This window comes from Panthera onca, chromosome D1 (assembly GCF_046562875.1).
Source record: "Panthera onca isolate mPanOnc1 chromosome D1, mPanOnc1 haplotype 2, whole genome shotgun sequence".
Classification (NCBI taxonomy): Eukaryota; Metazoa; Chordata; class Mammalia; order Carnivora; family Felidae; genus Panthera; species Panthera onca.
The window spans coordinates 109,397,317-109,410,856 of record NC_138348.1 but is presented as its reverse complement, the minus strand read 5'-3'; the positions used below and the strand labels follow the sequence as shown (position 1 = coordinate 109,410,856).

The window sequence follows — 13,540 nt, the reverse complement described above, 5'->3', positions numbered from 1 at the left end:
TTACCGGATTCAAAATACTATGCTGTCATTACACTTCTGATTTTCATAATCCTATAAATTATTACCTTCATCTTATCAGCACCAGGCTCGAACCCACGGAGCTAACCATCCACTCATCACCTTCATTTTATAGACAAGAAACTGAGCCTCAAAGAGGCTTAGCCAAGAACACACAAAATAATGGCCAGAGTCAGTGATTGACCCCACAGCCTGGTCTCTTCCCAGAGTGCAGGGAGCAAAAGAATCTGAACCAATGCCGTGGTCCTCAAAAAATCAGCATAGCAGCACAATGAAGTAATCCATAATAGTGAAACATAACGTCTTCAATTCACCATCCACATTTCATTACATATTTACACTTAAGTAAGAGATTCGTATTATCATATATGATCTCAGAGATGGGGAAAGAGAGACAGGAGTTATTTCCCCAAAGTCAAATTAAAACAACAAAAATCAGAATGCAGCATGTATTGAATTGTAGCTTCTGCACAAACACACAAACATACACACATACACACACAGGCATTTTTCAAGAAAACAAGGCACACACATGCACATTAGCCAAATTATAAAGAGGACTGTAAAAGTTAAAACTTCTTTTAATTTTTTTAATGTTTATTTATTTTTGAGAGAGAGAGAGAGAGACAGCAAGAGAGAGAATGAATGGGGGAGGGGCAGAGAGAGAGAAAGAGAGACAGAATCCCAAGCAGGCTCCAGACTCTAAGCTGTCAACACAGAGCCTGACACATGGCTCCAACTCATGAACTGAACCATGAGATCATGACTTGAGCCAAAGTCAGATGCTTAACCAACTGAGCCACCCAGGCACCCCAAATTAAAACTTCTTTTAAAATCCACTCCTAACTTGCCTCCCCTTGCCTCCTGCTGGAGTGTGAGAAACTAAGTAAACGCATATTAACTCTCTGAGGCCACAAGAACCTTAGAGTTCTTCAGTGTTTCCATTTAGAAGAAATGTCCTGTTCATAAGCATCTGATTATCTAAGATATTCCACTTATGAGAATGTCCACACACCTATAGCACAGTGGTAATTATGACGCATAATGATGACACTGAGGTACTGAAACCCATAGCCAGTCTCTGGGATTATCAAAGACTGATTAATACAATGAAAATTGCTTAACCCTCAAGTGTGTTTTATTGAATTTCATCCACTGACAAATTGATATTGCATATGTAACAGTTTACTTAGAATGTTTGGTTCACCAAAACTATTTTCTTAACTTTGCAGGTAAGAAAATATCTGCTGGGGAAAAAGGAAGGAAGGAAGGAAGGAAGGAAGGGAGGGAGGAAGGGAGGATGGAAAGGGAAAGAAAGAAGGAAAGAAGGAAGGGAGGAAGGGAAGAGAAAGAGAGAGAGAGGAAGGAAGAAAGAAAGAAATGTGCTCTCCAATACAAGAGGAAATGTGTTGGTAGCCACCATTACTCTAAACTCCACATACTGCACATACACATTACTTCTCATACTCAAGAAGCAGTGTATCAAGTCTGAGCCAAGGAAACCTCATTGTGTGACAACTAAGGACCATAAATAGTGCATTGAATGATGTAACTGAATATTCTCATATTTTTCAAGGATTAATTCTAACTTTGAAAACATCATGTAAATACTAATCAAGCAGATAGAACTGAGTTTTTCAATCACGAATTATGAGTTACCAGTTCTGGTTTGGGGATGGTGTAGTGGAGAGGGAAGGCCACCTGGGGGAATCAGCTATTCTAAGAGAATGATTTCAATAGCGAAAACAATAAGACCGAGATATAAATTAAATAAGCTTAACATCAGATCTGCGTCCAATAGAGGATGACTAGAAATGCCTTTGAATATTACAGTCTGCCCCCTGTGACATTCATTCTCATTATTTCCCAAGGCAAAACCCTCTACTTCAATGGATTGCTCTCAAACACCTCAAACTCAACTGACACATAGACCTTTTAATATACAACGCATATACCTTCACAACTTTCTGTCTTTCCTAGTTGTAATCACCTGCTCAGTTTAGGCTACAAATTCATTACGTTCAGCCTCAGCTGGGCCCTCAAAAAATACCCAATAATACATCTACCTATTCCTGGTCAGTTTTCTTTTCCATTCCTTAAGTCAGTAATTTCTAACTTTACCACTTTCCTGAAGACTCTATCCCTCCAGCACCATTATTATGTCTATAATGGTCACTGTGGATGTGCTAGTTTGTGAAGATTTTGTTTAGTAGAATGTTTGATAACACAGGATTTCGTATACATTGAGATAACGCTGAATAAAAGAGCAGAGCGGGATACCATCTCTATAACTTATAGAGAACCATATCCCTTTCGCAGAAAAAACACAAACACCTCTAAGTGAGAATACATATGTCCCCCCCCCCCGTTACTGTGTCTCTAGGCATTTACGATAATCATACTAAGCAAAGTTAAAGATAATTGACATAAAATCTATAGATTATTGTGAAGCTACAATAAAATACCCAATACAGAGTGTCGTGAAAATTTTAAAGCACTGTAAAACATGTTATAACTATATTTACTCCTATTTGTGATTGAGCAAAAGCTACAAACAGAACCCTTCATGAAGCAGAACTGAAATATGGCAGCATAAAATAATGGGAGCCTACAAAGCATTACCAGATACACCACAATCTACACAAGGATTTATTCAACATTTATTTGTTCTCCTAACATTTACTGAGGGTCTATATAAATCAGACTTTCTAGGGGTACCTGGGTGGCTCAGTCGGTTAAGCATCTGACTCTTGGTGTTGGCTCAGGTCATGATCTCACAGTTTCCTGGGTTTGAGCCCCACGTTGGGCTCTGTGCTGGCAGTACAGAGACTGCTTGGGATCCTCTGTCTCCCTCTCTCTCTGCCCTTCCCCCACTTTCACTGTCTGTCTCTGTCTCTCTCAAAAGAAATAAATAAACTTTAAAATAAATAAATAAGTAAATAAATAGGTAAATGACTTTCTACTAGGCATGAACATATATAGATCTCTGCCTTAAGGAGGCAGAATAAACCAAAATCACATCACAACACAGTAAGTACTATACTAGAGATGTGAAAGATAACTTAGTAGTCCATAGGGAAAATAATGCAGTGACTGGAAACAAGATGGATGGGTGTGTGTGTGTGTGTGTGTGTATGTTTGCCTGTCGGTCCGTCTCTAGTTGTGTGTGCACAATACTAATTAAAAAAACCATTCTCTCCCAATATTAAGTTGGAGGGTTTATGCATGAAGAAGTATAGGCATAAAGCAACAAGAAATGGAAGCATATTCTAGAACATTTTTATTTCCTCCACCAGGCACAGCAGACTCACACATAACAAACTACGGTGAAAGGAAAAGGAGGCAAAGGTGACTTCAAGGACTTACAAGTAAGATAACATCAGGATTTCCACAGGGACAGCCTCCTCTCATGACAGAATGGTTGTAGAGTTCTCTGCAAATGCAAATTTCTTTAAATGTTGGATCACCATTTATCTGGACAGTTCAACTGGACTCTTACCCAGCTCAACCACGGAATAAGAGAAAGACTAATTGGCTACAGATGGAGATATTAGCAACCAGTATTGTACTTGTCATGTTTTGGTAGGGTTTGAAGGCTGGTTCTACATGTCTGCTATCTGAATGTCCTATTGCTTCTTTTCTAGGAAGATCATTTTTTTTCTGGCATCCAGATGTTTCTTTCTCCCTTCACCTTAAAAAAAAATGTATTGGCATACAAACAAGTCATTGCTCCAAAAGGAACCAGTAGAAGGAACATTTGAGAAATGCCATGTCAGTCTCACTCTGAAAACCAAACTCGGAATGCAATGTCAAGTGGACCCTCACAACAACCCTTCTCCCTTCTCCTCTACTCTCCCCAACGTTTTTTGAATAGCTGTTTCTTGAATCAGAGGAAAGAGGCCACAGAACACTGACGGCAACGACATGTGACCTATTGAACAGAAACTTCGGGAAGCTAACAAGGCATCCTCAGCAAAAATGGGAAAAGGGTCATAAATAATTGAAACCACAAACAGTGAAATCTCAGATACCTTCTGCCATGCAACCAACCAGGTTATTTTGAACACAAAGGATACCTTATGAGACATGGCTCCACGTCACTGCCTTTATTCTGTCCCCTGTTGGTCAGTAATTGCTTGACATGTATTCACCCCAAAGGAGTTACTTCCAGATCTATTCTGTCCAAAAAATTCAGTCTGCAGAGCTCAGTGAGCCTGGATCCACGATCCTGACAGTATGGAATTCAGTCACTTTCGGTGTGCCTAGCAATCACCTGGAGTGTGACTTAAAAGTTAGAGCCCATGCCCCTCCCTAGGGCTACAAACTAGACTTTCTGAGGAAGAGGCCCAAGAATCTGCATTTTCACAACTTTCTTCAGGTATTTCTTACGTTCAACGAGGTCTGATAAACCACTAGCTTAAAGGAAGACCTGTTTAATAAGCCTTAGATAAAGCCTGTACTGATAGTGACTTTTCACTGTTCTATTTATAAGAACGTTCACTCTTTCTCAATTCCCCACCACAGCTCAACAGATCTCCAGGCTTCAGAGATATTTCCAGCTCCCCTACTTCCTAAATCACTCTAGTCTGGAATTGTCAATTTTATGAGATACTCTGAGTTTACAGCACATAATTCTAGGTCTTCAGATCCCGTCCTGAAGTGATATTTGAAGAGCAGAATTATGTCATTCCAGCTCTTAAGAGTGCATTTCTGGCAGCAGGATCCCACTTGCTGACAAACATATTTCTCTCATTTGGGAGGGAATTGTATAAAAAAAAAAAAAAAAACTAAGAAAATATAAGGAAACTGGAGGAGAGTCATCACATTTACCTAACTTCTTAAAATACAAATGGGCCACTCGCTAAGTTTCCAGGAGGAGGAAACTACTCCATCTGCTCTCTTTGAACATGACTGCATTCTGAAGTTTTGCTTTAAAAGGCAGGTGTAGGGGGTGCCTGGGTGGCTCAGTCAGTTAAGTGTCTGACTCTTGGTTTCAGCTCGGGTCATGATCTCACGGTTTGTGGGTTCAAGCCCCGCATTGGGCTCTGTGCTGATAATGTGGAGTCTGCTTGGGATTGTCTCTGCCCCACCCCCCCCCCTCAAATAAATAAACTTAAAAAAATTTTTTTAATGGCAGGTGTAAGTAAAATTCAAACAGGTTCACATACTTGAAAGTATCTCTCACAGACTGGACACAAAATATAAATACTTTGTTTGAACCACACATAATACAAGAAACCTCAAACACAAAAGAAATAATGGAATTTGACAACTGAACAAAGAACATCCACTCATTTATTCTGAGTATTTTACTGAATCACCCATCAGGTACCAGGTACTGTGCTAAATATGAGACCAACATAAGAGTATCAAGGTAAGAGTCAGAATTTAAAAAGAGGAACTTTAAATTTTGAGCTAAATACTAGCTCATGCATCAAGTAAGGGAAACCTGGTCACCAGACAACCCTAGCAAATATTCTCCCTGCTAATATCAGCTGATCCTTTTTCCTTCCTAGATATGTGTGAAATTCCAAAAGGGATCATTCTGTCTTCTTGCTAACTCACAGTGAATGATGTATATACCTCGATACAATCAATGCATTTATTTTACTACCATATGCAATGAAATACGTGTCTTTCAATTTCTACCTTCAGCTCTACATGATGGAACAAGTCCAAAAAAAAAAAAAAGGTAAATAAAAGAGCAATGATGATATAGATGGAAAACACATAACAGTACTCAAGTACTCTCCCCACATTTCCCAGAGTATTTCGAGGTAGATAAATCACATACTAAAATGGAATGTATAATCACTTATCACCTCGGCCTATAAACTAAGAATCACTGATGGCATTTCTCATTGTCAAAAATCAACTTCAAAATAAAGACTTAACAACTGAGCCAGTAGCCAAACAAGGATAGAGCACTGTACGTGAAACATAAATGCCACTAGCTGAGTAACTACTGGACATCACAGCCTAAGCCCTTGAACAGCCGTACAAATTCGTTTGAATGGGGAATTGGTCAGATGGGGAATGCTTGAAATTCTCAGGCAATAAAAATAAGCAATTTCTCTATCACCTCTCTAATTTTCTTTCTAATCTAAAACTGACTTATTGGAAAATACCCACATTCTACCAAATATACACACCCTTGTATTTTTAGAGAATTTACAAGACTGGTTTTCATAATGCCACATAGCATTCAGCAGTTGCTGGAAATGTTTGAATCTGCAATGATTACACATGCTCGTGCGCACACAGCAGTCCTAGCCAGGAAGCCAAAAAGGGACTCCAGTTTTAATTTTTTTAATGGGTTGGCTGGGCAAGGCCAACAAAATTAATTCCTTCTTATCACCTTTTTTTCTGAGGACATGACATCAGTTAACCCATAAACTCCTTCAGTAAGGTTACTAGCAAGTAATTATTGCAAAAAAAAAAAAAAAAAAAAAAGTAAAAGAAAAAGAAAATTTTTATGTAGAAAAATTTTCAATCATTTGGAGACATTCGAATTCAGTTGAAATTGATGGATCGCAGTCTGAAGCTAATGTTTTACTGTGTTGCAGGAGTGTCACAAAGAATAGTGCCCTGTTTCACAACAAATCCACAAGGTAGCTATTATTCCTATTTCACAAAATAGGAAACCAAGGCTCTGAGAAGGGAGGAGTCACCTTTCCAGGGTCCCACACATAGTAAGGGGCTCAGCAGGGAGTTACTCAAACCCACAGCTGTCAAATTCCAAATCCGCCTTCCTTCAGCTCTGCCATGATGCTTCTCAATGACTAGGGATGAGGTAGGGAAATGCGACAGATGCCCATCAAATTCTGATTTCAGATTCCAGCATCTAATTACTACAGATATAAAAACATGGATCTACTAGAATACCTTTTGTCTAACTTTTTAATTTTAATGGATGTGTTGCTCTGAACTTATCAGCCAAATTGAGCCCCAAATCTTGAAATCATCAATAAGATATATAAATTGATGAAGTATCCTCTCTCATGAATATACCATACTCATTTTTCATTATTTCCATATTAGTACCACTGTCACATTCTAAGGGGTTTTTTTTCTGGTTTTTTTTTTTTTTGTTTTGTTTTTTTTTAAGGGTTTACACAGGGCAGAGAGCTCATTTTATTTAATATCAGGGAAGGCTAAATGTTTTTTCATATTCTTCCACTTTTTCCTAGACATGTACCAATACAATTTCCTTTCCACTAATAATGAAGCAATTTTTGTTTGTTTGTTTTTTGTTTTTGTTTTTTGTTTTTTGTTTGTTTGTTTGTTTTTTTTGCTGCTTGAATGTAGGCTTCCCTTCCATTTCCTTTCCTCGCTGTTCTCTCATTTTCTTGGACTACTCTCTGTCAGTAGCTTTCCTCCCCTTATTTGCCACCCTTCCAGTTACTTTTCTTCCTGCCATTCGGCTCTCCAAAGCTTCTGGGGCCTTGAGAGCCACCTGCGATGCTGTGACAGCCAACAGTTCTCCGACAAGAAAACCAGCAAAGCCATGACCTTAAACTGGTCCCTTGGAATATCTTCACTGACAGGCTGACATTAGCAATCCCAAGCCCGGTAAGTGATAGGGTTCTAAGTGATAGGGTTCTCAACAACTCTCATTTATAAGAACAAAAAAGCAATACATGAGTTACTAAATTCACCCTTGATGTAAAATCCCCAGCTGTTTCTCCATATGTGTTCCCAAGTAAATTATTTCAAAATCAATAATGTGATAAGTGATTTATGCATCTTCAGCCAGGTCTTTAGGATTATTTTTATTGCTATGGCTGTGCCCCAGAAATTCACAATGAACAAAATTATCCACAGCGAATGGTAAATCAACTTCCCGTAGACAGCTCCAAGACAATCGGAGTTCTTATGTTTTCCTTCAGCACAGCTTCCTTAAAATAAAGACTATAATTAAAGAAGTTCCATGAGGTCAAGGACCGGGAATGTTTTGTTTGGAATATGTATTGCCAGTACTTTGCACAATACTTACCACACACTAGATCCACAAATATTTCAAATATTTTTAAATAACTGCGCAGAATAAATGTCCCTACTTCAGAAAGTAATCTACTTTCTTCAAAGTTTTAAAACTTATAGATGCCTGCTTTCCTTTGACATGCCTTTATAAGAGCTTATCAAAAGCTTGAAAATATGTCTTCATAGGTTGCAAGAACAGGGAGGGATCCTGGGAACCCTAAGTGTCACACCGTACAGACAAGGGGGCTCCTAGAGGGTTAAAGTAACATGCACAGGGATAGATAAGTAGTTAGTTGTCCAAGGTCCAGTGAATGAGAACCAGGCCTCATGAATTCTGGAATTTTTTCACTTTCACTAATTCAGTTTACTTTTATCATTAAAACTGTGTCCAGTATTACAATATTTACAGCCAACATCAATGCATCTAACAATGCCTATCAAAATGTCAAAAACCTGAGTGTGACTATTCCAATGATCCAACAGCTAGCTGAATCACTTGGCCATATCCTTGGGCTTATTAAATTCATTTCCTACTTGCAAGTTATTCTGAATAAAGAGCCAATCCGCTGTGGCTGAGACAACATTCCGTGGCGAGGCCACGAAGAAGGCAGAAACTTCCACAGCAAAGATAGCTTCTCCTAAGGTACGCTGTGACAGAATACAAAAAAGGGTTCCCAACACAAAACAGCTGGAAACTGCCCTCTAAGAATGCTTTGGTTATAACTACTCTCTATTAAATTACTTCTTTCAAAAACAGTCACTTGGTGCTAATGAAAGAGAATGCAGAAGACATAATTTGTTTCCCCAAGTGTTTTCAGAGAAACTTAGAATGCTGACAACATAAGAAAATGAATCTACAGAAACTTCTTGAAGCAGAGTTCTAGACTGCCAAAAAAAAGGGGGGGGGGGAGGGTGGAGAACACAGAAATAAGTCACTGCTTTGAAATAAAATCTTTCTGTTGTTTTTGTGTTACCAAGTCTACAGGTGATATGGTTAGCCAAAGAAAATTTGCTCCTACGTGCCTTACGATGTTGCAAATATTTATACCATACTCACCTGTGTGCTGTCAGCATTGTAGCTAATAGGCTAATTTCAAAATGGAAAATAACTGTAGCATGGGAAGCAGACAGAGCTGTTACCTATATATGATCATTGCAATGATTTGCAAATTTCTTATCCTGAAAACTATTATCTGGGCACATGCTTTTTATCCATCAGAAAGCTAGTGTCATTCAAATTTGACCTATAAAGGTAAAAATCAGAAGCTATTCCTTCCTTCCCTCTTATTCTGGCAGTAAATACTTGAGTTCAGTTTATTTTTATGCACCTCTCACCTAAGAGGTCGAGAACAGCCTTCAGTTAAATCGGCATTACCGGAGGCATTGCCATGACTTTTTAGAGATTTGTAAATTCTGATGCAAAGGCAAAAAGAAAACTCCAAAATGATAAAAGAAAAAAAAAACACTCCCCAAAACTAGTCATTTCCTTCAGTAAAATCACTGTATCAGATACGAATCTGTTGTACTGACCAATTACTACATTGCACAAATGTTGCTTTAGGTACTAACACAAAACTACAGACCTGCAGGATTACCGGCCTCCTTTTATAAAGGCTTCTAAGTTCAACAATTTGCAACATCACATAGTTCCTAAGATGATGCGTCTTGGGAAGTATTTGCAGTAAAGAATAGCAAACAGTTGCCAACCCATTCTGAGATCTGTTTTGTATGTTATCAATGGAAGACGTGGAAGGAAGAAAGGGACGCTGAAGGGAAAATACGCAAGGAAAGGAAGAGGACTGAGAGTAGTTTCATTGTCAGAGACAGAAAAGGTCCTTCTTCACTAATGCCAGGGCCACAGGGATATTTGTAGGACTGCCTGGTACTAATACCCTGTCCCTCCGGATCCCACGCTTTCACAGGTGCCTCCTATCATCATTTGCAAGAGTGCTTTCAAAAGTGAGATTCCAGAATAGTCAAATAAGATGGCTGTTCAGATTCATTTCACAAACTTTGAGAAAAGGAAGAGGAGTGCAGGGGTGCACCCAGGGGTGCAAAGGTTAAAGTTCTGTCCCGAGTGGAAGCCCCTGCACCCAAGACCAGGATGAGAATAAAAGGTTTCTCAGGAGATTTGACACAGAATCTCCTTAGGATTCCGTCTGCACTGGAGCGGATTCCTTCAAAACAGAGCTCATCTGTCACAGAAAGACTGGAACAGAGGTCTGGCATTCCTGCGGTCGGTAAAAGTCAAGGGTAGCTGAACAGCCTGAACAGGAATGAGGCAGAAGCCACTGGAAAAAATGTCTAGAACGTGGAGGAGTCTGGAGCACACCCCGAAATGCTGATGCAGACATCCCGGGTGAACACAAGTTTAAGAGAAGGCTAGGAAGGCATTTAGTAATTCAACAGATCAGTATAAAGCGTCCAATACAAGGCAGCCAGGACAAAATGAGGGAGAAAGCACTGAAGAATCCAGGGTAAAGGGAGTGAAGGTTGAGGTAGGTGTGCAAGAAACACCAGGGAGGTTTAGAAAAGCAGACACCAGGCTCCCCCAGAAAAGAAAGTTGAGCCAGTAAATGCTCAGGGAATAAGGGGGGGGGGGGGGCAGCGGGTGGGGGAAAAAAACAGAGATCATTAGAAGGCAACTCAGAAAAGTATCTGACAGCCAGTTCCTGAAATTCTTGAGAAAAGGGATGCAACACAGAAGGCAGAAAGCCTGTGGAATTCAGAGATGTCAGAAAAGGTCACGCGGAGCCCAAGAGAGTGTGGGAAAAAAGAGAGGAAGAGTTTCCTGGAAGGGGCAGGGGCTCCTTTGGGATCCTGGGGAACAGTGAGGCAAGACCGGGAAAGGGGAGCTGCACGACACTGGGCCTGGGAAAGTTTAGGGATAGCAGAACAGGTGGGTGTGAAGGGGGCGCCGGGGTGACCGAGAGCGAGCAGGAGTGCACTGCCAGGAGGGGAGCGTCCGGGCCACCACACCCCCCCCTCCCCCGCGTAGAACCCTGACACCCCATGTGTGAAGCCTCGCCCCGCCGCCGCGCGCGCTGACGCCCCCCTCCGGCAGGGCGCAGGGGTCGGGGGCGGCCCCGGGACGCAGCCGGCTCGCCCCCCAGAGGCCGGGCTCGGCGCGCACGCCCGCGCTCTCCCGGCGCCAACTTTCCCCACCCGGGTCCTCCGCCCCCCACCCCCCCCCCGGGCTCACCGAGGGCGCCGTCAGGCGGCTGATGCTCTCGCCCAGCGAGTCCAGGTTGACCCGCCTCCGGCGCTGCGCCCTCCGGGCCCCGGCCGTGGCGGCGGCGGCGGCGGCGGCGGCTGAGGCTGAGGAGGAGGAGGAGGAGGAGGCGGCGGCAGGGGCCGGGGCGAAGGCGGCGGCCGCGCGGGGCTCGGGCGGCCCGGGCGGGCTCCGGCTGCCGTTCCAGCAGAGCCGGGACAGGGGGCACTCGCCCTCGTCCTCGGGACTGGTCTCCAGGTAGTCGGAGCCCAGGGAGCTGAAGGACTCGGACGAGATCTTCCTCCGAGACATGCTGCGGGCGGCCCTGCGGCGGCCGAGGCGGCGGCGGCGGCGGCGGGGACGCGGGCGGCGGCCGCGGTGGCGGCGGCGGCGGCGGCGGGACCCGCGGGCGGCGGCGGCGGCGGCGGGACCCGCGGGCGGCGGCGTTAGGCGCGTCGGGGTCGCGGGGCTGTACGGGCGCGCCCGGCCGGGCGGGAGTCCCCGGAGCCGCGGAGCCCGCGCGGGCGGCCGCTCATGGCGGGAACTTGGGGCCCGGGCGCGGCGGCGACGCCAGGCTGCGCTAGGGGGCCGCCGCCGCCTCCGCCGCTGCTCGCGCCGCGCCGCCTCTGCGCTCGCCCGGCCGCCTGGCGGTGCGCCGCGCTCCCGCTCCCGCTCGCGGGGAGGCTGCGAGAGTGCGGCCGCGGGCGGCGGGGCGGCGGCGCTGCGGTCCCGAGCGGTCCGGGAGGCTGAGCTTCTGCCGCCCGCGCGCCGATCGCTCCCCCCTTCCCCTCTCTCCGCCCGCCCCTCGCCGCCCGCCTCCCTCCTTCTCCCTTTATCAGCCCCCCGCCCCCCCCCCCCCCGTGCGCTCCCTCCGCCGGTATCACGTGTCGCCATCATACTCGTTGCGAGTCCCAGCCTCGCCCGTCGCCACGTTTCAGGAGCAACGAGGACACTTGGTCGCCGTCCTCTGTGCGCCCTCCCCGCTCCCACCCTCCCCTCCTCCGAGGAGGAGCGCACGGCGGGCCGGATCGGACCGCAGGGCCCACACAGCCCCCGAGCGCCCCCGGCCCTCGACCGCGGGGGGCCAGCCCGGGAGCGGACGGACAGCGCGGGGGGCCGAGCGTGGGAGACGTCCCTGTGGAGCCACCTCGGGGCAGCCTGGGGGCGCCAACTGGAAGAGCGGGGGGTCCAGAGCCGTCCTTCCCCTGCCTTCCTCCGAGTTTATTTAAGTTCTGAGGCGAAGGGGAAAGGCCGGTCGGCGCAGCCCGCCGGCTCCAGAGAAGACGCTTCCAAGGGGAGGGAAGGGGCAACGTGCTGGCACCCAGCCCTCCGGAGCAGCTCGCGGGGCGGAGTGCTCGCCTCGGTCGAGGCCGCGGGGGCTCGGAGCGGGCCCAGGGCCGGGAGGCAGCTAACGAGGACAAGGTTCTGCCGGGCGAGAGCCCTGTTGCTGCGCGTCCGCGGGGCTGGGGCGCGCGGGGCTCCGGGCTCCCGCCGGCTCCGCACGAGTGCTGGACAGCTCCGCCTGCGACCTGCAGCCGCGCGCGCCGGCGTCGCGGACCGGGGGGGACAGTTTTCTGCACACTCCGCTACCTAGGACCCGGCCGGGGGACACCGGGGAGTGATTCCAGGCCCCGCAGTCTCCCTGCTCTTTGCGCTACACACGCGATCTCTGTGCACTTGGCATGCTGCTCGGAAAGCTGAGGGAGGATGGAGAGAAAGGCCTTTCAAAGCCCAGGAGCAGACCGGCCAGGGCGCGAGCACATCTCTTGCCGCGAGTTTGCGGTGGAGCTGTTTCCTTCCAAAGCTTGCCTCGTGGCAAACCAGCAGCCGCCCTCAGAGCCTGGCCCCATTGCGCCTGCTTGTTAGCTCCTGAAAAGCGTCGGACTTGTTCGGACATTAGGGAAGAGATGGGGGACAAAAAGGGCAAATAAGAGAGTCACCAAAAAGAGGGGTCCCGGGCTGTGCTTCCCCGTGCGGCAGAGCAGGTGAGCACGCTCCCCACCTCCACTCGCCTGGAAAGAAAAGTTCAGGGGCTCTAGCTTTAGCTCCTCAAGGGTGCACATGCCAAAGTGCTTTTGGTGGTGTTTTTGTTTAAAGGACTGGCCCTTCCAAGGTGAAGGCAGATGAATTTGTGGGCTGTTTGTGTATTGAAACACACACACAGGCGCGCGCGCACACACACACACACACACACACACGACAAAAAAACCTTTGCTATATGTCCAACCCCAATTTGATTTTAACTCTAAATCTTCCCAGTTGTTTATGAGGACCCAAATAAGTATAAATGCTATTCGAGGTCTCCTTTTATATTTTGGGAAAATCCAC

The 13,540-nt window shown here is 45.9% G+C and overlaps 1 protein-coding gene across 1 annotated transcript in view; it reads right to left on the bottom strand.

Annotated features, from left to right (window-relative positions):
* Nucleotides 1–11,625, bottom strand: part of GUCY1A2 (guanylate cyclase 1 soluble subunit alpha 2) — a 331,166-nt gene extending 319,541 nt beyond the window's left edge. The window contains exon 1 of the mRNA XM_078432697.2: nt 11,204–11,625. Coding sequence (XP_078288823.1) covers nt 11,204–11,524 — 321 coding nt within the window. The 5' untranslated portion in view covers nt 11,525–11,625. The remainder of the gene's footprint in view (nt 1–11,203) is intronic.
* Between the last annotated feature and the right edge of the window lie 1,915 nt (nt 11,626–13,540).